This window comes from Mustela nigripes, chromosome 12 (genome assembly GCF_022355385.1).
Source record: "Mustela nigripes isolate SB6536 chromosome 12, MUSNIG.SB6536, whole genome shotgun sequence".
Taxonomy (NCBI): Eukaryota; Metazoa; Chordata; class Mammalia; order Carnivora; family Mustelidae; genus Mustela; species Mustela nigripes.
Window position 1 is genome coordinate 101244491 of NC_081568.1, and position 25580 is coordinate 101270070.

Here is a 25580-nt window from a genome sequence, read left to right on the forward strand (position 1 = left end):
CTGAATTTAAACACTTCCAAACAGGCTTTAAAAAAAAAAAGGTATATGTGTATCAGTCCTTGACTTAAAACTGCTTCTGAAACTGCTGCTTCACATTTGTGAAGTAGCGGAATTAACTGGTATGAAAAGAAAATTTAGAGAGACCCTGGAAAGTAACAGAAATGAGTCATGAGAGAGAAGAGGGAGGAGTACAAGGCAATAAGATGGTTGATGGTGCGACTTAATTCAGAGAAGAAATCCGTAGTGTAACATGATGCCTGTCTCTTACCCCTGAGAAGGGGGACCACTTTCAGAAGCCCTTCCTTCTCCACTAGGCTGAATCTGGAAGTGATGTTACATTGTACCAGTAAGACTTTCCCTTAAAGAACAGAAATGATTCCCCAAAGTTCAGGGCTTTGAAAATACAGAATGAGTTAGCAAAGGACTTTTTTTGAAGATGGACTCTGGAATGCCTCTTGGTATGCACAGAGAACTGGCTTAGGAAGGTGGTTCCAGTACATTCTTTCATAGGGGGAAAGGAATAGATGAGGTCATTTCTTTCTGTTAGTTGTCGTCTAGGTAAATAATGGCTGGTGTGTGCTCCTGATGGCTTGAACATTGTTCTTAGGAAATTGTCCCAAAGGCAGATATGGTAAAAGTAAAAATTTTTAAGAACTGGACCAAGTTTTCCCAGACAAAACCACTTTGGAAGGATGAGAAAGAATTCTGTAGGATACTTAGGGTTTATATGATGAAAGGGAGAATTATGAAGCAGGAGATAATTGTTTAAATTGGCAATTCCACACAGGGCTTAATCCTCATGCAGGCCATGTAGGATCACCTTCACTCTCCCACATAAAATCCCAACCCAAGCCTGCGCTTGTCTTTCCATGGAAACCTTTGTAATGGCAGGGTAAAAATTTACTTCATTGATTTTTAAAAGTGTTGTTACTCCATTAGACATGTCTGATATGTTTGTGTCTCTGACCTATTTTAAATGATGCTGGTTAAAGTTCTAAGCCAACTCTTTGGTCACCACCACCAGGTTTTTACACTAGCAAGATAATTATTAGCCATTTTAATAGTATTAAAATTCCTGTAAAACATATATATTTATTTTAGAAGGCAATAGAATTTTTATTGATTTTCTTGTTTGTCTTTCAGGGAAATGAGAAATGCCGCTAGCTAATTCATTTTTTACAAAGAACTTTCCTGTTCAATACCATAAAATGGCATCTCTCCTTCATGCCGTGGTACTGATCTGGAATAGCCTCTGGGGTAGACTGTCACCAAACAAAGCGAACAGTATAGAATTGTGTGTCTTATTTGCTAGCACTCCATAAAAAGAATGCTCCTAAGAGCATATAAGAAACTGGCCACACTGGCAAAAGAACTGGGAGGCTTAAGGTTAGCTGGGAAAAGACTTATTTTATCCTTTTTCAGTGTTTTCAATTTTGTACCTTGTGAACTCTGTGTATATATTATCCATTCATAAAAAAAACCTGAAACTGTTTTCCCTTTCTAAATTCACTTCTAGTTCAGAAAGTTGATAATATTCTTAAAATGTGCCATTATTGGGACATCTGGGTGGCTCAGTTAGTTAAGGGTCTGACTCTTGATTTCTGCTCAGGTCCTGATCTCGGTTGTGAGATCAAGTCCCGAGTCATGCTCTGCTCTCAGTGTGGAGCTAATTTCGGATTCTCTCTCCCTCCCTCTCTCTCTCCTTCTGCCCCTTCCCTGCTCACTCTCCCTCTCTTGAAAAAAAAAAAAAAATAGTGCCATTATTTACCCTTCTTTAATGGCTAAATTTATGGCTTAGATGGATTTACTCTTGACCCCTGGAGTAGAGGTTGAAATGAGATTACTTTTTAAGAAGGTGTTGTGTTAGGCCACAGCATTTTGAGCCGACAGATATCATCAGGCATTAAGGTGAAAACAATTTTGGAAGTACTGAAGAGAGTATAGCTTTTAAGTCAGTCAGCTTGCTTGCCTGGGAGGCTCAGACCCTTTCTGCCCCGAGTGGTATTTGGTGTAATAACTTATTCTCCAGTTGAACAAGCATTCTCCTCTCAGTGCCTGGCTAAGTATCGATTGATAATCTCTTAATAACTTACCGAGACACAATGATGACTGTCGACCCATGTCTTCTGGGAGGCATTATCAACACAGACAGATCTGGTCATAGACTCTTTTTAAGATGTTAGGATCATCATGACTGTTATTATCTTCACCATCTAGAACCCCACACCCCTTGCAGCATTCAAAAAGGTATCTGAGCAGGTTTCATCATTCTACACTTTCCCAAAAAACAAGCAGAGCTCTCATCACTCTGCTTGGTTCAAGGAATACCAGTTGGCTTTGACAAGAAACTTATTTATGGAAATGAGGGTGACCTATGAGTTTCTTCCTTTCTACCAGCCCTGAGTCAATCATTCCTCATGTAAATGAAGCCCAATTCTCATTGTTCTCTACCAGAAATCCCTACAGGAAAATGAAGAAGCCTTGAATTTTTAGCTTAGGAAACAGACTTCTGTCAAAAGTGAGCATGGGAGCACATTAAGTTAAAGCCATTAACCTCAAATAGAGAATTTTCAAATAAAGACATATGATCAAGAGCAAGAGGATAGGATTGAAAAATAAGAAATCGGTAGCCTCTGTTAGTCTTCAAACTCTCTACGTTCGTTAACATACCCTACAAAATCTTTTACCAACATTGCAAAAGCTAAATGAAGTTTTCCTGAATGCCACCTCTTCTGCTGGGAAATAATATAGGTGAGCCAGGAGATAGCCAAAGGACAGGCCGCGTGAAGAAGAAGGGTGGGCAGTTAAGAACCTAGAAGATCCAGAGACTAATGTCTTTATGGAGAGTCCATAGTGGGGCATCAGATCTCTAAACCCATTTGACTTTACTTTGAACCCTGATGGACACAGTCATTGATAAGAATTTTTGTGTGTGTGTTTTGGGCAGATTTCTAGGGATGAAGTTCAAATCTGTAACTTTCAAAGACTCACTTTTTAAGGCCTGCGTCTTTGAGGATGTGACTTCAGTCAACACCTACTTCAGGAACTGCACATTTATTGACACTGTTTTTGACAACACAGGTAGGTGTGCTCCTTTGCGTTGCCTGGGGCCTGTTCAAATGGGCCAGTTCTTGGCAAAAACCTGATACCCCTGTGATAATGTGGGCAAAGGCGTATGGGGAAAGTAGATATTAAAGTATAAAGGAATGGGTTTCCTTAATCAGATTGGATCATGGTTAAGCTTTTATTATTTCTCTCTGTCAGATTTAATGCAAATAGGACTTGCTGAAGTTCCAAGTTAAAAAAATAAAAATCCTTGAGGTGCCTGGGTGCCTCAGTAGGTTGAGCGCCTGGCTCTTGATATCAGCTCAGATCATGAGCCCAGGGTCAGGATCAGGAGGTCCCAGGGTCAGGAGATGTCAGACTCTGCACTGAGTATGAGGCCTGCTTAAGATTCTGTCTCTCTCCCTCTGCCCCACACCCACCCACTCTGCTCACATGTGTGCACGATTTCTCTGTCTTAAAAAGAAAAAATACCTTTGAGTAATTTTTTAAAAAGATTTTATTTATTTATTTGAGAGAGAAAGAGCACACAGGTGGGTGGAGGGGCAGAGGGAGAAACAGACTCCCTGCTAGGCAGGAAGTCTGATGCAGGACTCGATCCCAGGACCCCGGGATCATGATCTGAGCCAAAGGCAGACCCTTAACTGACTGAGCCACCCAGATGCCCCTCCCTTGAGTAATATTTGAAGAAAAGAATCGCCCCTCAGTTTGTTTGTTTATAATCCTGGCTTCAAAATTTGATGTCTACTTAAGTGATAATGCCTGAACTGCAGCGAACAGAGATGGACTATGCATGGCTATGTTTAATCAGATAGTTTTTTGTCCAATCCTGGTAATGGAGTTTGGAAAACTCCCCAGGGGAAAAGAAGAGTTTGGTGGGGGGAGGGTACTGATTGAGCACCTACCATAGGCTGGTTCCTACTTTCCATCATTAGACATTCATTATCTCATTTCATGAGATAATAGTGGAGACTTGGAAAAAGTAATTTGGCCACATTCATAGATCTAGTAACAGCTAACATTTGAGACCAGTTTCATCTGATTGCCGAGCCCATGCTTTCCCACCCCTGCACTCCGGTGTGTCTGTCCTATGAGTCCAAAATAACAGCCCAGCACAGGGAGGAATATAGCGCTACCTTGGGTCAGTGCTTCCTTCTTGGTGTTCAGACAGGAAGCAGCTCTGCCCAACTCCCAGTGAGAGTGGAATCAGGTTTTTTTTAAACAGTGCTTTAACTGCCTTCTAACCCATTCAACCTCAGAAGCCAGCTTCTTAGGCACGTTTTGATCAGTAAGAGACAATAACGGTTTTGATTCCCACTGACTTTTAGCGGAACCCACCATTCCTTTGCACCTCTTCTTGGATAGATCCAAGCTCCAGGAAAAAAAAAAAAAAAAAAAACCAAAAACAGTGAATGCCAGTGACCTTCCAATAAGGGCAACTCTTATTCCTTTGTGTGTTCCTCCACTTTGACCTCAACTTCTACATTCAACCTTATGGGTCCAACAAAAGGCTGTTCCTTCTCTTTAACTCAGAGTCCCATAAAATAGCAATGATAAGGCTGATTCATCTACATTTTGAAACAACTTGTTTTTGTAGTTGTAGTATGGAAGCTATCAGTTCTATAATAATAGTACTTATGTAACATGATAATTAGAACAAACTAACATTATAAAGGAGTAAGCAAGTAATATAATTAGCAATGGCCAACCAGAAAAAAACAGAGGATAACTAGACTCTAATATATTCTTTTATTCAACAAACCTATCCTTCATTCAGCTACTTTGTAATGTGAGGTTCTAGAGCAGCCCCTGTGTGTTGGCCAGGACCTGAAGCCCTCAAGTTTACAATACCATGTTTCTTTTTCTGAATTCTTGACTGGCTTTCTTCGACTGGGGCACAAGTGTCAAGAGCCTGATGAATGTTTTTGTGTCCACAGATTTTGAGCCATATAAATTCATTGATAGCGAATTTCAAAACTGCTCATTTTCTCACAACAAGACGGGATGCCAGATTACCTTCGATGATGACTATAGTGCCTACTGGATTTATTTTGTCAACTTCCTGGGGACATTGGCAGTGTTGCCAGGGAACATCGTGTCTGCTCTCCTGATGGACAGAATCGGGCGCTTAACGATGCTAGGTATGTGCTTGATTTTATGTAAAATAAAAGAGCTGCCCTTGCCATCTCTGGGGAGCCTGGTTTCCACTGTACTCCCTGCCCCCTAAGGGATTTGCATCCCACAGAGATGAGGAGAAATCCCTTAAGACCCTTCATTAGGACTAAATCTCAGCAAAAATTATGCCTAATTACATTTCATTTGAGCAGCTACCGTGAATTAACAGACCGAAGAACTAATTATGTGTGACTGATGTATATTCTTCCACTTAAGTAGCTGAGTAATTGACGATATGCATTTCCTGTTTGCTGTGTTCAGAAGGCAGTTGGAGAGGCAAACCTTTATACAGGTGAGCCTACCTGTACCTGAGCTGTTGGAGTCCAGACCACAGCCTCCCCGTGGGATTCAGGTTTGCTGAGAGATGACAAGGACCCAAGGATTATTCTTTCTAAGATGGCAGGAAACATGGCACCCTTTTGTCTTCATCGTTGGCAGGTGGCTCCATGGTACTTTCGGGGATCAGTTGTTTCTTCCTCTGGTTGGGCAGCAGTGAGTCCATGATGGTAGGCGTGCTGTGTCTGTATAACGGATTGACCATCTCAGCCTGGAACTCTCTGGATGTGGTCACTGTGGAACTGTACCCCACAGACCGCAGGTATGTTGAAAGCTCCTTGGGGCCCCTGAGAAGTCATAGAAAAATAAGCCGAACTGTCATTTCCCAAAGGACGTGAAAATCCAAAAAAAAAAAACGTGGTTTATGAGGTCATAGTTTTCACTCATACATTTTAAAAAGAAAATGTCAGGGAATGTAGTTGCTAGTAGGAATAAGTAATTGGGAAGTGAAACTAGTGAAGACATTTACTTGTGTCCATGACTTGGTTTATTGGCTGACAGTATGAGTAGCCCGTACTGAAGTAGTGAGGGGAAGGGTTTGGACCACATTTTCAGCTCTTGGACCACATTTTCACTAGCTAATCAGTCCTGAGAGGACTCTTACTTTCCTTTGTAAGTGTCTGCATGAGCTCTGTATTAAGCAGCCACAGAGAAGTCTCTACACCATATCTCTTGACCTTCCTGGGAAGGTCAAGGCCCAAATGTCTTGGGAAAGCGCAACACATTTCCAGTTATAACAACAACAACAACAACGATTGCTATTAGAACAAAGTTATGCATCAGTCCCAATGTGGAGATAAAGACTTTGCATCTTATATCAGAGAATGGACAAAAAGTTAGAGTTTTGGGGTCAAGCTGTAGCAGCTGAATAATTAAAATAATAAAAGCCCTGTTTTTCCATTTGACATGAGTAGACCAATGGCCTTTGCCCTCTTTTATTTTGTGTATACTTTGTCACCATGGAAACCCTCTCTGCTGAAGTATGGGGTCAGTATTTTCTGAACTTGGAAATGCAGGAGGGATTTTTTCTAAGTCTATGCAGAAACATTTGGGATGAGAATTTTCAATAACATCTATTACTGAGCTTATAGGAATGCTATAGGAACTATATACCCATCTCCCACAGAACATCTCAAACTCTGACAGATGTGTGCTTATCAAATGTTCTACTAGGCCCTCAGTAACCTCCTGCTGAGTATTTAGGCTCTGAAAGGAACCATATCCTCCAAATACAGCATCTCCTTTATTCATTCAACAAACATTAACTCTCTTTTGTGAGCAAGCTCGGGGGTCGATGCCACAGGCCTTGGGATGAGGGTACTGCCAAAAAGAAAGAAAGGAAGGAAGGAAGGAAAGAAAAGGAAAGGAAAGGAAAAAAAGAAAAGGAAAAGAGGGAAGGAAGGGAGAAAGAGAAGGAAAGGAAAGATTAAGACAATGCAGTATCCAGTGAGCATTATTTTATCAACTTTCTTCCTGCAAATAGGGCCCAGATGTGGGTTAAACTATACATTTAAAATAAACCCCTTAAAGGGGGCGCCTGGGTGGCTCAGTCGTTAAAGGTCTGCCTTCAGCTCAGGTCATGATTCAAACCCTGCATGGAACCCAGCATTGGGCTCCCTGCTTGGCAGGAAGTAGGCTTCCCACTCTGCCTGACTGTGTTCCTTTTCTCACTGTCTCTCTCTGTCAAAATCTTTTTAAAAATTTTTAATAAAATAAATAAACCCCTTAATGTTAAACAAGGCTATGGCATAGCCAGATACCTTTTTCTTATCCACGTAAGAGTTTGATACTATTTTAGATGAATCAGCTGCTTATCCCTCTACCAGAATGAATGAAAGGATGAATATTCTTCTATGGCAAAATCTGACTTAAAAAACAAAAAACAACAATTTGGGCAGTTTCCTCCAATGAGAAACATGGGCATGCTGTAATTCTGTTGTTAAAATTTGATATAATTCCAATGACAGAATTTCTTAGTTAAAAACAGAAATTGCTATTTGTGTTTGTTTGCTATTTGCTCTAAGAAGCAGAGGATAGGACAGAACTAAACGTGTACAGATTTTAGTAGGAGACGTGGCTGTGTGAGTGAAAATGGGGATGGAGGAGAAGTCTGGGCATGCTACAGGGAAGCCTGGACCCCAGGGAAGGAGTGAGGAAGGACAGTAGGGGGGACTGCCCCCCACCTCCTCTGGCAGTCTCAGGGGGGTTTGGCAAGATGATGGGGGGGGATAGAGCCTCTGGGGGTGGAGGGTGACAGCATCTGCTTCCAGCAAGTCCTGTGTGTCCCAGGAACCGGCCAGCAGTAGTACTCCTAACATGTTCTGTTATTAGAGCAGCAAAACGTGGGGATGAATTTCTGAGCTCAGCAGCTGGGGCAGCGACTTGGATGTCCACAAGGCATACTGCAGCCACAGATATGCTGGTGGACATTCTGCAACTCTTTCACAGATGTGAGTAGATAACATGCAGGAAGTCAGTTTCCTCAGTGATGGAGAGCTAACTGGTCCTCCAGAGCATTTCTGCCAGAGCCCTAGTGGGAGATCCAGTCCCATCTCTTCTGTTATAGGCAAAAACTTGCTCTCCTGTGTCTGCCATGCTCCCCTGGGCCACAGAAGGAGTCTCCATGGATCTCTGGCTTAGCTCTTAGAGGAAACCCCAGTGGTGCTGAGTGCAGGCATCCTGTGGCCTCTTCTCCCCATAAAAGCAGAAAAGAATATATCTCAACAGGAATTCTGACTAGAGGTGGTGATATTTCATATCAGAACTTTAGCACTGCCAACTCTTAGCCCAGTTTCTGGAGTCTCCTTAATGATCAGAATAAGACACTCTGATCCCAGGCCCTGAGCTAAAAAAAAAAAAAGTAACCTAGGGAGCCAGTTAACAGCCAGCTCCTATCAAAATCCCAGTCAGCGGCACCAGGGTGGCTAAATTGGTTGAGCATCCAACTTTTGATCTGAGCCCAGGTCTTGATCTCAGGGTGGTGAGTTCAAGCCCCACATTGGGCTCCATGCTGATTTTTGTTAAAAACAAAAATCAAAAATCCCAATCAAAATTATTCTATTTGGGGAACAAAATGTAAGGTATAGTCTAAGCGCTATGACAGTTGAAATCTACATTTGTCAAACACGTTATAGATTTTACTTTTAATGTTATGCCTTTGACTTTTACTGGGGGCTACATTTGCCTTTACTGTGAAAACCCCAAGGAGGACAGGATACCATGCATTACAGTGCACACTTCCCTCTGTGCAGAGGCTGCCCTCCCAATATGCAGGAAGCTCTAGGGCCCCCTTCTGAGAAGTTGCTCTGTCCCTTCCTTTCATGTCATAAAAATAGGTAATTCTTCACATTTCACTCTCCGTTATGCAGGGAGGAGGCCGCTCTCTGCTAAATCTGCATGGTCTGGCTATTTGCTTTGTTCCTTCTCATTCTGATTTACTCTCTTTTATTCCTATTATATTATTTTGTTTGTTTGTTTTTTATATGCTACCCTAAATTTTTTCCTAGAGAGGCAGGAAAGTTCAAGATTAAAATTATACATACTGAATAGCACTTTCCTATGCTTAAAAAAATGAAACCAAAAAAAGCTATAAGCACTTTTTGTAAAGGAAAGCTCTGTTTTTCTATTGAAAGAATAGTATTTCTCAATATTATACTTCTGGCCATGAGATGTGGGGGGTTTTCTTAATTTTCTATAATTCACAGCAAACACCAGCTGAATGTCCTTCAATTTAACTCAGTTCTGACACTATTTGCCTGGTGACAGCATCAGATGCCACAGGTTAAGAGTTCAGTTCCCACAAGATTGTCCCCATTGCAGATGCCAAACACAAGTTAGGTTATCACCTGCACTTCTGACCCACTGGCCATAAATTGGAGTTCTCATGACCCTTCCTTGAGTTTGATCATTGGTTGGCTCATAGAACTCAAGGGAATATTTATTTACATTTACCAACTTTTTATAAGAAGATATAGAAAGAGCCAGGAAGAACCAGATGGAAGAGATGCAGAAGTGAGGTATGAGAGGAGGGCGAGGAGATTCCATGCTTCTCCAGCTGCAGGACCCTCCAGGACCTCCAGTGTTGACCACTCCGGAAGCTCAGCATCTTGTTCAAGATTTTTTTATAGTCTACCCGGCCATGCCTCTCACTCCTTAGCAGTTCCAACCTCTAATCACTTGTTTCTTCAACCCCCTCCTGAGGCTTTCCAGGCACCCCGCAAGTCACCTCATTAGCATAAACTCAGGCACCATGAGAAGGGTGCCTTATGAATAACTGAAGGCATGCCTCTCACTCACATTTTAGGAGCTGGGAACCAGGACAGAGACAACATGTATTTCTTAGAATGTACCTTTCTACTGTGTCAATGTCACTATAACTCTTCTAGCTTCAAAAGCTTAGCATCAGAGTAAGCATAACACAATGATTGCCTGATGACATTTCAGCTTTTCTCCCAGGTTAGAAAGATCATGGACAGTAATGGCACCTGATAATTTGAGGGGCACAGAAGGGGATAGAAGAACCCTCACAAACACACATTTTAGTAGAGTCCTTATAAGATGCAATTTATTTATGGAGATGTGAGGAAATCAATTTTTTGGATAAAGCTTGAGGAGTATATTCTTTGATACTCTCTCACACCAAATATATGGTCTTTTCCAACACCAACCAATTCTCCAATTCTAACTCTATGTGGATCTGGTATCAGCTCCTGCAAGTTAAAGAGCTCAGTCACACGAAACTGTCTCTATTTCAGATCCACTCTGCAAATGGGGTACCCAGGCAACTCACACTTCTGCCCAGCCAACTACAGATTTGTGACTTTCCACAACCCCAAAGAGGTTGGACCATGTTTACTAGACAAAGAAGTACCTAGGGTGAGGCACAGAAGAGTCTGAAGTGCATGAGTCTCTGTTCCTGTGCAGTTAGGGCACACCACCATCCGCCTTCCATGGGAGTGCACTCACCAGTCTGCAAGCTCTCCAGATTTATAGAGGTTTCATCATGTAGGCATGATCAATTAAATCCTTGGTCATTGATGACTGAATTTGATCTCCAGCACCTCTCCCCTCCCTGGAAGTTGGGGATTGGGTAAGAGGTTGAAATTTTAACTCTCTCTACACATGGTGGGTTATTTCCAGAGACCAGCCCCCATCAAGAAACTATCTAGGAGCCCCTCAAATTAAAGCAGAAATGTTATGAAGTTATCTGTTATTAGGCAGAAAATCTGAGGTTTTAAAGACTGATACAACTCAGTCTTACCTGGAGCAGGTGAAGGCAGAATTGCTGCTTGGGGAATTCTGAAAACATGTACCACTTGTTCAGAAGGTGGGAATCTAGCAATCTCAATGTTTTTCCCTATAGATGAGGTGTTGTTTCCTTTGGCTGCTTTCAAGATTTTTTTCTTGGTCTTGGTGTGGATTTCTTTGGCTTAATATATTTGAGGTTTACTCAGCTTCTTGGATCTGTAGGTTTGTGTCTCTTGACAAATTTGCAAGGTTTTCAGCCATTACATATTTGAATATTTTTCTCTTCTTCTGTCTGAACTCAAGTGACATGAGTATTAGACCTTTTGTGATCATCCCAAAGGTCCTTGATGCTTAGTTAATTTGTTTTTAGTCTATTTGCTGTTTCTATTCTTGGAAACTTTCTATTATTCTCTTCCAGTTCACTAATTATTTCCACTGACTCCTCCATTCTGCTGTTGAGCCCAATCACTAAGCTTTTTTCTATTTTTTCTATATGTTTTCTATATTTTTTGTGTTTCAAGTCTGTTCATGATTGCTTATTGAAACATTATTATCATGACTGCCTGAGAATCTTTGTCAGATAATGCTAACATCTCTGTTATCTCTGGGTTGGCCTCTCTTAATTGTTGTTTTCTCAGTCTGTTTGATATCTTTCCAGTTGTTCTTAGGATGAGTGATAGTCAATTGAAAAGCTATCTTCCTGTTATTGTATGAGACCTTAAATCTCTTGTAAACCTTTAGTTTCTGGACACCTGCCTGTGGGGAGAAACGGGTGCACTGCTTTATTATTGCCAGGTGGAGGTAGACGTCCAGTGTCCCACTCTACTGACATCCAAGAGGCTGGGTATCTTCATTATTGCTGGCCAGAAGTGGAGTCCAGGCTCCCCTCATGACCATGATATGATGGAGGGAAAAAAGGAAGAAGGGAAGGAGCTCTTTATTGGCCAGCAAGGGTGAAAGTCCCAGCTCCCTTCTCAGCCTCCTCTAATACCTCTTCAGTGACAATATGGAGTCACCTCATCACAGTTTTGAAAGGGTGGAAGTCAAGGGTCTCTCCTAGGCTTTTGCTGGTGGGTCTAGCAGTTGGGCTATAATTTTTCTTATGTTCATTTGGAGGAGAGAGATTATTATCTAAACATTCTATGTCTGTCTTGTCTGCTCCATCCTAGTCCTTTGGCTAGAGAGAACAGGGTTTGTTGGGGCTTTTTAAATAATCCACAGCTGGTGATATTTCCACATTGCCATCTTCAGTCCTGAGTCTCCCCACCCCCAAGGTCCCTAGCGCCTCTGCCTTTTTTCTGTCTTTCAGAGTCGTCTTATGTTTGCTTTTTAATATCTAGTATCTTTAGCTATGGTTAGGAGGAATGTTCATGAAAGTATGACTGTTCCATCTCCGTATGAGTTTTAATATTGTTCACTTACTTACTTAACCTTTTTTTCTTCTCTTTTGAGTGCCTATGATACAACCATGAATAAGCCATTTGTGGTCATTACTCTCACAGAGCTTGTGGCAAGTGAGCATAAGGTACAATAGAATGAGGTCAGTGTCATTGTGAGGGAAGTACATGGTGTTGTGAAAGCAGAGAAGAGGGCTTCTTGAAAGAACTGACATCTGACATCTGAGCTGAGACTGGGAAAAAAAGTAGATGAGAGCTGGGCTAAGAGATGGAGAAGGAACATTTCAGTCAGACAACATACGAAATACTATCTAAAAACCTCTAGAGGTAAAGGAGTCAACAAAGGTAAGCAAGGAACAAATCAGGAAAGAGCTTGTAAATTGCATCATCCTAAGGGTGATGGGGAGCCTTGCAGTGTTTTAAGAAGAAGAGATACGAGATCAGGCAAGGTCTGGTTTACTCTGGTGCCCAGAAAGGAGGCAGGAGGACCGGTTCAGATGCTGAAAATAGTAATGTGAACTAGAAAAATGTGGGTAGGAAAGGAGCAAAATCAACATTCAGCATGTTCACGGTATTTAGAGATATAATAAACAAAACTTCATGGTAAGTTAGATGGTGGGGTAAGGAAGGAGATCATCAGAGATGATTCTAGTTTCTGCTTGTGCAGTTGAGGGGATGGTGATGGTCATTTTGAGACTGGGACACAGGAGGGAGAGAGACAGTTTGGGCTGGGGTCAGGAAAATAATGAGCTGCCATTGTGGACATGTTTGGTTTTCATGTGAATGTAACATTGTCTGATAAGCATTTGGATAATTTTGTCTGGATGACGGAAAGACACCTGAGCTGGGGATAGAGTGTTCATTCACTAATTCTTTAAACAGATGATTTTGGAATATGTATCATGTGGCAGGAATTATTCTGGTTCTTGAGGTAGAGTAGTGAACAAAAAAAACAGAAAACCCTGTCTTGATAGAGCTTATGTTCTACTTGGGAAAAGACAGTCAGTAAGTTAAATAAAGTAGATATATCAAATGGCCCTAAATGCTATAGAGAAAAATAAAACTACATATGGGCATAGAGAGCATCGGGGTCTGGGGAATTATAATTGTTAACAGGATGGTCTAAGAATATGCAACTGTAAAAGGTGACATTTGAGCAAAGATGAAGGAAGATACTTAGGAAGAGAACATTCCTGGAAGCAGCAACAGTGAATGCAAACATCCTAAGCTGTAAGTGCAGGAGACCAGTGGGAGGAAGGGCAAAGAAGCTTGTCACATTGGAGCAGCCTGACCAAAGAGGACGGTAAGAGGCAATATGTCAGAGTAGACATGAAGGACTTCAAACTTCATGAAAATCCATGGGAGGGTTTGGGGCCAAGTAACGACATGATCTCATGTATGTTTAAAAGGAGAACTGGCTTTTGTGTCTGATATATGCCACAGACGTTGAGGCGGCTGAGTGGCTCTGTTGGTTAAGCAACTGCCTTTGGTTCAGGAATCCCAGGATGGAGTTCCACTCAGCAGGGAGTCTGTTTCTTCCTCTGCCCCTCCCCCACCATGCTGTCCGCCCCCCCTCATTGTCTCTCAAGTAAATAAGTAAAATCTTTTAAAAATATATACTACAGAGGATCTGAGGTGGAATCAGGGAGAGTAATTAGGAGTGCACTATAACAATTCTCGTAGGATACAGTAGTGCTAATGGGCGTGGTAAGAATTGGTTAGATTCTACAAATAAGTTGAAGACCAACAGGCATTGCTAAAAGATTGGATGTGAGATATGGTGTAGGTGGTGTGGGGAATACTCAGAATGATCTCAGGGGTTTTGACCAGAGCTACTGAAAGGCTGTGGGGGTGCCTTGGCTGAAATAAGGAAGACTGTGTAAGAAGGAAGTTAAGGAGGAAGTATCAGGAGCTCAGTTTTGTTTCTATTAAGTCTGAGATGCTATGGAATATCCAAATGGAGATGTCAACTAGGCAGTTGCATGTATGAGACCAGAATTCAGAGAAAGGCCTAGGTGTAAGGTAAAAATTTGAGCCCTTTCAGGGTACAGATAAATTTTAAAGTCATGATGTCAGATGACACCATCAAAGGACAGTGTGTAGGTAGAGAAGAGGGGCGTTTGAGGACTTAGTCCGGAGACACGGGAGAATTCAGAGGTCTAGCTGATGAGAAGTCAGGAAGAAAGATTGAGAAGGAGCTAGGAGTGAGATAAAGAGAAAAGGCATAAGTTGGGTCCTGGGAGCACAGTGAAGAAAGTAGTTCAGGAGGCAGTGATCAGGCATGATAGATGCTGGTGATGGACCAAAAAGATGAGGGGAATTGATGACTCAATTGGAGTTATGGCAGCAACCAAATTACCAGCGTGACAGTAAAAATAGGGTCCTGCTTACTAGTATCACAACAAAAGCCCAGTGGCCACACTGCCACCCACACAACAAGTGATCCTGAGGGAAGCCCTGGATTGACCTACCTTGAGGTTTAGTGGACCTCTGCTCCCCAGACAGGGCTGAATCCACAGGTGGGAGAGAAATGACCCCATGTGTAGAGACAAGAGGACCTTCGGGACAGTCAATGAGTATACACATGTATATGTTTGAAGACAAGCAGCCATCCCTTTGTTCTTCTGCCTTCTTGTGACATCACTCTTCTGGCTCCTGGGCTGGTGACAGTATGTGGACTATAGGATTAGAGAGGCCTGGCGGGTAGTGCAAGGCAAAGGAAACAGAAAACAGAAGCCTTCAGAAGAATGTGTCTGAGAGGTCAAAGGGACTCTTCTGGGGGTAAATCCGTCAAGGTAAGCAGATCCAGAGTCACCAGAGCAGGTAATAAAAGAGGCCACAGGATTAGTATACAGGCTAGAAGATAAGGAGGGGTTCAGTGGGCCAGAAACTCAGGCCGGGAGAATGGAGAACAAAAACCCAGCCTGTCCACACGTGGCCAAGGAGGTAAGAAGGAGGAGGCATCATCGCCTTGCAAAAATTAGGCCTGACACCAAGGAAAGGCTGCGTAAGTTAGAATTCTCTGTACGTTCTATGCTTAGTACAATGGGACACGATTCTCACTCGTGTTCATTGGACTGACTCTTGCCCAGGGCCAGAGTGAGCTCAGATACAGGCAGGGGCATTAGAACTCACTGCATGGGACTTGGAGGAGAGGAAGGTGTCTCTCTGTTTTCACACTCACCCTGGCTGACTACCTCCATCTGATCTTCTCTCTTCATCCCAACTCTGCACTGACAGCTGGGGATCCTTGCAGAAGCTGGCTTCCCAATAGCCCCAAGCATCTACCGCAGTGACTGGGGCTCAGTGGTCCATGCAGCATGCATCTTCCTCCAACTCGATTCAGAAGCGTGACCTTGAAGGAAAGAGTAGTACTTGCAGATCTGCAGGGATCCCTGCTGGGAACTGGGAATGGTGGAAAAGCAAACGGAGTTGAGCATGTGTCCATGAGGCTGGGAAGTCAGGACAGCTTTGAAAGCATGATAAGGGAAGAAATGGAGAGCAGAGCAAAATGATGGACCTTTGGAGTGTGAGCATTACTGAATATACAAGTTGCTGTATAGTATTTTGACAGCTTCTAATCATTCCTACATGCATCAGCCCTTGTCCTGTGTCAAAAATAAGCAGGGATCCCATTATCTGTAATGGAAACAATGGGCAACTGATGAGAGATTCTTCTAGTAGATGGGAAATAGGACAGCAGCACTGCGCTGGAGAGAGAACAGATTTTCCCAGCTTGCAGAAATCTAAAAGGGGACCCCACCCACTGAACAGACTGGTCCAGGGGAGTTTCCTTTTTCTACCATTTCTCCACACCCAGGTGCTTCCACCATCTAAACTGTCTCAGTCCTTCTTGGATTGGGAGATGCCAACACCAGATCCCATCCATTTACTGAGTTCAGTCAGGGCTAGTTGGAGTCCAGCCCCTGTATTCTAACAGTGAAAAAAAAGAATGACTTTTCCCTCATCTCTTCGAATCTTCAAAGAGCAAGCAATATGTAATGATGGGGTGACCTGGATTTACCTAGGATTTGTTAACCCCATCCTTTTGCTCCCTTCTTTTCCTCCCCTCCTTGGTTAAGGTTTTAGACCACCTGAAAATCCTAAACATAGCCACATGATGTAAGAGACACATGCACCGGGTCATTTGGGTTCTCAGTTCCAGCCTGTCATTCTGTGTCCGGGTGGTGACATCCTACTGCCACCCTGTGGGGATGACAGAGCTCCACTGCTAACACTGCCTGTATCGTTACAGCCCAGTGGCCGCCTGTGACCCTTTCTCTGTGGAGCTCAGGGCAAGGAGCTCCCACCTTGTAAATGGTGAAACCCAAGCTGTCCCTGAACCAGCAGGTCTGTGTCCTGGGTATTCATCCAGCAATGTGCTCCTGCCTTCCGTGGCCACCAACCCCCTGCCTTTCTTCCCCCTTGCACATAGTTTCAGACACGTCGTCAGAAAGCATTTGAGAGTCAAACTGATTGTTCCCACCTGCTATTCCCTGCTCATCCTGGGCAGCTGCTGCTGTCACCCAGTGCCGTGGGATACTCCTTTTCCTCTGTGAGCAGAACCAAAGCATCCTCCTAGAATTCTACCACCCGAAGCCCCTCTCCATGAGGACTGTGTGTGTTGAGACAGAGTAGTTCCCCATCCCATCCCCAGGCTCAATCCTGAAGGTCTTTAATCCTGGATCTCATAGTGACTAGCTATGTGACCTCAGGGAGACCACTCAGCAAATCTGTGCCTCATTGGTTTGAGATACAAAATGATGACATCCTACATCTGTGGTTACAAAGATGAAGACCTTATTTAATTTTTTTTGAAGATTTTGAGATGAAATATTCTTTCAACTCTCTTGTCTAACTTTTCTATCATTTCTACCTTTATAGACCTTGTCATTGTATTATATATGTCTCTGTTTTATGCAACCTGAGTCATTCTGGCCATTCAGGCAATGTCAGACCCTTTTTGTCTCTGGCAGTGAGAAGTGGAGTGTGGGGGTGGGGGTGGGAAGTGGATGTGTCTACCACCTACCACCTCTCTCCAAGGTGGTGTGTTACAATGGCAGCAAATTCTACCAAATGTGTGCAGACGGGCACAGAAACGGTCCTACAGCCGGTTCTTGACCCCAGGGAATGCCATCTCTCTGCCCTTGGGGACTAAACAAGCCCTCACAGGAAAGGGCTATGGGACCATCATGACTGACATCCGATAGCAGGACCATCAGCATTGGGGCTGGTCAGGCCTTTAAGTGTTCGGGTATAGGACCAGTGGGCTCTAGAACCTGCAGTCTCAGCCAAGGGTACCATTCCACCCGTTTGAGGTTGCTGGGCTGGGAGGATGCTTGCTTATCCATGGTGCTACAAGGGCAGAACATTCTTTCCAGTCAACTGCATATCAACCACTCCTATCACCAATAAAACATTGTCTCTGTGTGCATTAACAGACTTTCTCATGCAGATTTCTAAACTGATGTGTAAAGCCCTAAATAACTTTCTCTGGCCTGATAATTCCTGATTAACACGTTTTAAATTCTAGAGTGTAGAACAACTTCTCTTTGTACTGAAGTGCTTTTAAAGCAAATTAGCACCAGGACATGTAATGATAGAATGGGAATGTGTGTGTTTGTTTAGTATCTGTTTCCCACTAGAATGTGAGCTCTTTCAGGACAGGACTTCGTTTTCCGTATTTATTAGCGTAGCTCTAGGTGAATGGGAGAAAGGGAAGAGAAAGGGATGCCTTTTAAATTCTCCTGGTTATGGGCTACAGTTTTTCCTCCTCATGTGGGATCTAGCACTGCACGCATCCTCCCGCATCTAGGTAAGCTAGTTAGACCTGTTGTGAGTGAGAAGCATTCCTCTTGCCTTCCCTCTGGCTGCCCTCTGCACCCCTTTCCACTTCCGCCAGCCAGAGCCACTGACCTTACGATGCTTCAGCCTTCAGCTCCCCCTTGGCCACACAGCACTGCCTACTGGAAACCCTCCTCTTCTTCACTTCACCTGCCTCCATCAGTAGTCAAGTGGAGTCCTGGCATGGCCAGAGAATAGCTTAGATCAGTCCTTTAGGCTTTCTGGAGCTTGGTTTCCTCATCTGAAAAATGGAGGTGAGTCAGGCTCAGTGCTGAGGATTTAGGTCATCTCATTTAGCCATATGTGATCATCACTCCAAGCCTACAAGAGTAAAGAGCCTTACTCTATTTTCTAGAGAGGAAAATGAGGCACAGAGAAGGGAAGAAACTTGCCCTGGGTCACTGAGGCTCAAACCCAGCTCTGTGACTCCTCGGTGCTGCTCCCAGCACGGATGTACCTACCCCTCTCCTAGCCGGTCTGGGTGGAGCTCTGGGAATTGGCTTCTAAGAAGCTCACCTGGTAATTGGGATATCCAGTCACGTCCGCAAATGCTGGCCTTGGATGAACTCTAAATGGCTTTCCAGTGCTTGCTTTCATTCCATCATTATCTGCTCTGGCCCAGGTGTTCAAGGACTTCCTACTTAGCCTCATCCCATACAAGGAAGACACAAAGACTTCCATTAGGGCCTGATGGTGGGGATGGGGATGGGAGGGAGATGGAGGGCTACTGTGGGCCCAAGGATTGCTCTTAGCTCACAAAAAAAAAAGTCCTTCTCTGCTTGTAAGTACAGCAAGGCCTGCTACAGTGCTCTAGGCGCCATCTTCCCAGGTTAAGGAGGACACATGAAGACCACACACACATACACACTACTTACTTGGATGAGACAAACTTTCTCTTTTTTTGACGCTCAAGAAAGTAACTGAATTCAGTTTTTTCTGACTTAAGAATGTGAAGTTAGAGTTCTATCCTCTGAACCAGCAAGAGGATAGACTGGAATCCATAAGTAAACATGGCCTGACTAAGGCCCATTAGGATGCCCTTTACAGAAATCTGCTTCTAGCTTATTTTGAAGATGTCAGGAAATTCCTTAGTTCCTTCCACAAGAAACTTATGTGTCACTGTGCCTATCATAAAGAGGCACTGGTGAATGAACGGAAAGTCTCTCCAGTTCTGCCCTAAAGATTAGGCTGAATCCAGACAAGTGAACCCTGAGCTTATATAAGCCACTGGATCCATCTGAAATAGCTTTTTTAGATAAACCTGAGAAACGTGCCATCATTTATAATGCTGTTTCCATGAGAAAAAATGAAATTCATTTTTGTGCTTTCAAGAGCCAACTTCTGGATGAATCCCTAGGTCACAAGTTACAGTAGTGCCTCCTTATCTGAGGTATCCTTCACTCAGTTTTGGTGACTCATGTCCCCCTCTGGTCTGGAAGCAGATGAGCCTCCCCCTGACACAGCGTCAGAAGGTCAATGGTAGCATAATAGCACGTCCCAGTACCTGCGTCACTCACCTCACATCATCTCCTCATGTAGGCATTTCCTTGTCTTATGCCGTCACAAAAAGTGTGAGTGAGGACGGGGTGCCTGACTGGCTCATTCGGGGGAATCATGGGACTCTTTATCTCAGGGTGAGCTTTGTGAGTTAGGCCCCACACTGGGTGTAAAGATTACTTAAATTATTTAAAAAAAAAGAAGAAGAAGAAGGTGAGCTCAGTATAATATTTTGAGAGAAAGAGAGACAACACTCACCTAACTTTTATTATAGTATATTATTATAATTGTTCTAGTTTATTGTTAGTTATTATTAATCTGACGAAGCCTAAATTTAGAAAGTAAACTTTATCAAAGATACACATATATAGGAAAAACATGTATATATATAGGGTTCGGGACTATCTCTGGTTTCAGGCGTCACTGGGGGTGTTGGAACATCTCCCCTGCAGATGAGACAGGGCTACAATATTGCCAATTTAAGAACTGTCTGTACTTGCCAACATGGTCCTTGCTGAGCCCTTAGTATTTCTTTTCTTCTTCTACCAATGAAAATACAAATGAAAACAAGAAGTTTTCAACTTCTACCAGTGATCTAAGTTGTCCAGAAAATGTTACTTCTGAAAGTTTAAGCAAAGGGAATGTTTCCATTTTATCCCTTAAAAGGCAAATTCCATGAGCTGAGTCTGGATCTCCCCCCCCCCCCCATTTCAGGCCTTTTCAAAATGAATATCTAATTTATTTTCCTGATTTCAGCAATCAATGGGACAGATCCTTCAGCCAGTGTTGGAAACAATGGCTCCCAGTGGCATGGCGCCCATCATGTGCCAAATGGCCTACAAACTACTATTATTCAGCGTCCCTTGCTCTTCCCAGGAGCCCCATAAAACCCAGTGCAGCTGACCTGCACTGAAGTCAGAAAAGTGAAATTTAAGAAAGAGGCCAAATGTGAGGGCAAAACTTTCCTCACTCTATGCAGGATGGTGCCAGTGGTTTCCTTTTCCCAGCCTCTAATCCAAGCCAAAAATGATGTAAATGAACTGGAACCCACTCCAGTGGGAAGGCCCTGGATAAACCACAGTGAGTCCAGCCTCAGGAGGGATGCTCTCGTGGCCACACCCCCAGGAGCAGAGTGAGCAGCTCTCTGCACTAGCCCTGGGTTCTCACACAGATGGGGTTAGTGGTACAGGACAAGGCCACCATGATAATATGTGGAACAGGGCTGTCAGGGTCCCAGGGTAGTGTTTGGGGAAAGAATTGCCATGTAAAAGAGTTAAGTAGCTTGAGCAAGAATTGAAAACAAAGGATTCTTGCTGGAGAGGTAGGGGAACAAGGGATGGAGTTCACAGAGAGATCACAGATCAGTTCATTCTTTCTCCTTGATACTTGTTGGTTAAGAGAAGGCATGGAACATCTTTGGTCTGAAAAAAAAAATTCAGTAGCTTGTCCTGCTGTTGAGAAGTCAGCAAGTCAAATGCTGAGCTCTGCAAACTCTGAGCTCCCACCCTCAAAGGACTTAATGAACATGGGGTGACTTATAGTTTGTGTGTCTCTAGAAGTTCATGGCTTTCCATTAAGTAAGAGCAAGGGAATAAATGAACTCAAAGTTTACTTACTTTATAAACAGACAACCAGCAAGGGAGAGCTACTTTGAGAATGATTTTGGTAACACAGCTGTGTGTCTGATACATGGGAAACCGTACCCTGCAGCTCACAAGTATTAGAAGAAATAATTTATTTATCCAAGGAAAGGATGGTCACATTTTCTTGAATGCCATACCAGATTTTTTGTGTAAGGAACTGCCTCTAGTTGGTAAATGAAGATGGAGAGTCATAGAATATAAAGATTTGATCGTTTGGGTTTGTGTTTTTTTTTTTTTTTTAAAGCTTCAGACACCAGGTGCTCCCAATACGTGTCTCTTCAGTGCTGTCCAGAAATCTCAGAAAGTTGTCCATACCATAAGAAGACAGCCATACGTGTTTTATACACTGTTCAGAGTTACAGCTTGGGAAAATACAGTTATTTTAACCCAGCTGTAAACTCTGCTTGGGTCATTCTGCAGTTTCAGCACCAAGAGACTTCTTCCTATGGAAGAATGTTTTCCTCTTATCAGCACTAGCCATTTTTCCCACACCAATACAGTTTATCTTACTACCAGATGATGTATTTGGTAATTTATGAGCCTAGAAACTGGAAACTAAAATGTGGTTTAAAAAAAGTGAAGGAGGTCAATCTGAAAGGCTCTCTGCTATAGGACTCCAAACATCTGACATTCTGGAAAAAGCAGAATTAGAGACAGTAAAAATGTCAGTGGTGGCTGGAGTTATTGGGGAAAGAGGAGGAATAAGTGGGGGGAGCCCAGGGACTTTAGGGCATTGAAACTATGACTCTTATGATACTGTAACGGTAGATACATGGCATTATACATTTATCAAAGCCCATAGAATACAAAACACAGAATGAACCCTGACATAGACTATGGGCTTGAGTTAATAACAATGTACTAATCCTGGTCCATCAATTGTAAACCTGTGTACCACACTGATAAAAATAGAGGTTCAGGGTGAAGGGGCATATGGGAACTCCCTTTGCTTTTCACTCAGTTTTTTCAAAAACCTAAAACTACTCGAAAAAAGTGTTAATGAACAAACGGAGTTCAGCCTCATGGCCTATCCCTGAGGTGGGGAAGGCAGTGGATGACGACGTCATTCTCCTGAAGTCTTCAGCGGTCCCCAGCATGTATCCTCCAGCAATTTCATTTGAAAATAACTCTCAGTATATTAATTCTTACTTTTCTAGTGGTCATTGCTATTACTAGTCTCTTTATTTAAAAACAAACCAAAAAGAAGAAGCTTATAAAATTAGCTTACACTCTTCTCAAGAAGTTCCTGTTTTTCTGTCAGAGATTGTGTTACACCCCTTCCACATTCCACACAGTTGGTAATTTTGCCACACTGCAGAGACCTGCTTACTCTACCTTCTAGGTGTCTTGGCCAGAACGAAAGTTGGCGCTTGCTACCTCCTTTTAGGTCTGTTCTGACCAGTCACTGGCCCTGGACAAAATCACAGGCTGAGTTCTGTAGGAACTCGGCGTAATCCTCTCTGTGGTATGGAAAGGGGGGAAGGGTGGATCAGAACCACAATGAGTATCTATCCTCTGTAGAAAATGGCATTAGGAACAGCTCAGATAGTGATGAGTAGTTGTGACTTGTCGAAGGAAACCCAATACTTACCCATTTTCAAATCAAAGGAAGAGGTGTACTAGACGCTGTATTTTATAGCGTATGAAATGCACTTCCCTCTGGAGGGGGAAAAATGTGTCCAACAATGATCTTGTGTTCAATTTGCCTTGAAAACACAGATCTATCCAGTGACAGACAGGAAAGTGAACTGACATAGAGGCCAAGGAAATTCATATTATGTCATGATGTCTGTGGTGTCAGTACCCTCATGAACAAAATTAAGTTTCCTACCTACAAGTGCAGAGTAGAATCATGATCAAATGCCAGCAGAAGGAGCAAGATCTTCTCTACTCTAGGCTGACAATCTGATTCTCCCCTATATTTTCCTGGACGTGATCAGAACTCTGATGAGAATGGAAGGAGTGGCCGTTAGCTCGTGGTGGGCCACCAAGTTCAGCGTTCGGTGTCTGCCTGCCACCAAAACACGTGTGAAGACAGCATGATAATTCACCTCTATGGCACCCAAAAGATGAGGAATACAAGCCAATCATCTGATTTTCTCTGAAAATTCCATGACTTTAGCTACTTAGAACCTTACATGTTAACAAAGCTCTGAGGAAAGAGGGAGGGGAGAAAAAAATGAAAGAAATATATGATCCTGTATTCTAATTTACCTCTGGAAGAGAGAAGAGACTTTTTGCCCTGGAATGTTCTTTCTTTCTGTTCACGGTAAAGTGGAACGTCCGGGCAGAATAAGAATCAGTCGAGGTGAGGAGAAAATCAACAGAGGGCTGAAGGAACAGTACCAACAGCTGAGATTCTCTACCTCCAGACGCATTTCATTACTTGTCTTAATGAGACACAAAACTCTTCAAGAAGGCAATCCTTGGAAAATACTGCCTAGGACATTTGTGTCTAAGGTTGCATCTGGGAAGTCACTTTGTCAACCCTGTCTTGTGTCTCTTCCCCTTGCAGGGCGACAGGCTTTGGCTTCTTGAATGCCCTGTGCAAAGCAGCGGCCGTCCTTGGAAACTTAATATTCGGCTCCCTGGTCAGCTTCACCAAATCGATCCCCATCCTGCTGGCCTCCACTGTGCTGGTGTGTGGAGGACTGGTGGGCCTGCGCCTGCCAGACACACGAACCCAGGTCCTGATGTAATGGGAAACAAGCCATCCGTATACAGCATCTCTTTCTTCTGCCCTGTGTCGACCCTCCGGACTGACTCAAGGCTTCAGATTTTTTCAGATCTCAAAAGGTGGTAAAAGATCGGAACACTAACTCTTACTGTGACTGAAATGTAGATGCGTACTGTCCTGCCCCCTTAGATGTGAGTTTCCAGTGTTTTTCATGCCTTCTTACCTTTCCTAACTGGGATACTCCCAGCTCCCAAGAATCAGTCCGTGGAAGCATTTTTTTTAAGTGTCCTCGTCATCCAGGCCTCCCTAAGATTCTGTTCACTAAAGGCTGAGGAGCCCGGGCTGCTGTAAGAAATAGATCCCGCTTCTGATTTCACATTCACGGGAAATGTAAGTTGGCATATTATTGCATTTGTGCTGAGGAGAGGGATTCTTTTTTTTTTTTTTTTTTCCCCAACAGAGTGATATTTCCTGTTTACTTAGAAAAGGACACCCAACAATTCTTGCTGTTACAGCAGGGCCTTTCAAAGAAAACCATGTGGCACCACACGGAGCTGGGTGGAGCTCTTTGAGGCCTGACAGGGAAGGTGGCCTGCTAAAAAGAGAAAGAAAGGCTGGTGAGCAGCAAAGATCTGAGTGAATGACAGAAGCCAGATTTCTGCCCCGTTCCAGTCCTGAAAAATCTGAGGAGGGAGCCGGGCCAGAATGTTAGAAGATCGGAGACAGATCTTCTGCCTCTGTTTACCACATGCCCCGCCACCACCCTCCCCCTGCTGTCTTCTCCCCACGCTCACCCCAGCTGCCCTTGATCTTGCCAGGGAGCAGATTCCAAGAGAGAAAGCCACTTTCTGAGCCCTGGGTCAGCCTGCCTGACTCTGCCCTTCATCCAAACTGTGTTCAATCTAGAGATGGTCAGTCATCTCTGTTGTTGTAAATTGCCCATGAGGAAGAAAGTACCCCCCCCACAACGATTTGGAAATGCAAAATGCTACCTTGAGGGTACCACCCTTTGGTGCCCCCACGCCCTAGACACTGGGCTTCCTAGCTGGCAGCGCTGAAGTGGGTCTTCTCCTCTAGTTTCCACTGGTCTGTGCGTTCCCCCTCTGCCGTCTGGCTCTTTGCGGAATCCCAGCCTGCTTAGTCTGAGCAAGGGGCCCTCTGGCAGACAAGGGCAGCATCTCTGGTGGTTTGGGGCTGCTTGCTTTACCTCTGGAATCTGCTTGGGCCTGGAAGACAGAGGTCAGCAGGACATTCCCAGGGGCTGTCAGCTATGTGACCTTCTCACCCCTCGGGCCTGCCCCTCGTCCAGGCTCATCCTTTTTACTCATAGTCTTTGAAATCTGAAGCCTCCTTATAGACTTGCAGCAGTGACCAGCAGCCAGGAATAAATCCCATATTAAAACAATAATCCTTTTTTTTTTTTTTTAAACTCTGTGTTGTAAAAGGGTTATCCTTGTTACTTGTTATAGCCTTTCCAGCAAGCCACAGCCCTGGGGCCCCAGGAAGGGAAAGCCTTTGTTTCCAATAGCCATTCCCTCCAAAGCCCCTTCCTAAGCCTGAAGGCATCCTTCCTCCCTCTCCCCTTCCTAATGGTGCTCCTGGAGCTCCAGAGTACAGAGTTCCGACTCTGTGAAATGTTTCTTCCATTAACGTAGCCATGGATCGACTAACCCCTTGAAGTCATTCAGGTCTGTAAAGGGG

General features: G+C 43.6%; 1 protein-coding gene across 1 annotated transcript in view; it reads left to right on the forward strand.

The window, feature by feature from the left end:
- SV2C (synaptic vesicle glycoprotein 2C) overlaps nt 1-25254 on the forward strand; it is a 156783-nt gene extending 131529 nt beyond the window's left edge. Inside the window, exons 9-12 of the mRNA XM_059418097.1 lie at nt 2948-3081; nt 5001-5204; nt 5677-5836; nt 23718-25254. Coding sequence (XP_059274080.1) covers nt 2948-3081; nt 5001-5204; nt 5677-5836; nt 23718-23901 — 682 coding nt within the window. The 3' untranslated portion in view covers nt 23902-25254. The remainder of the gene's footprint in view (nt 1-2947; nt 3082-5000; nt 5205-5676; nt 5837-23717) is intronic.
- The last annotated feature ends 326 nt before the right edge of the window (nt 25255-25580 follow it).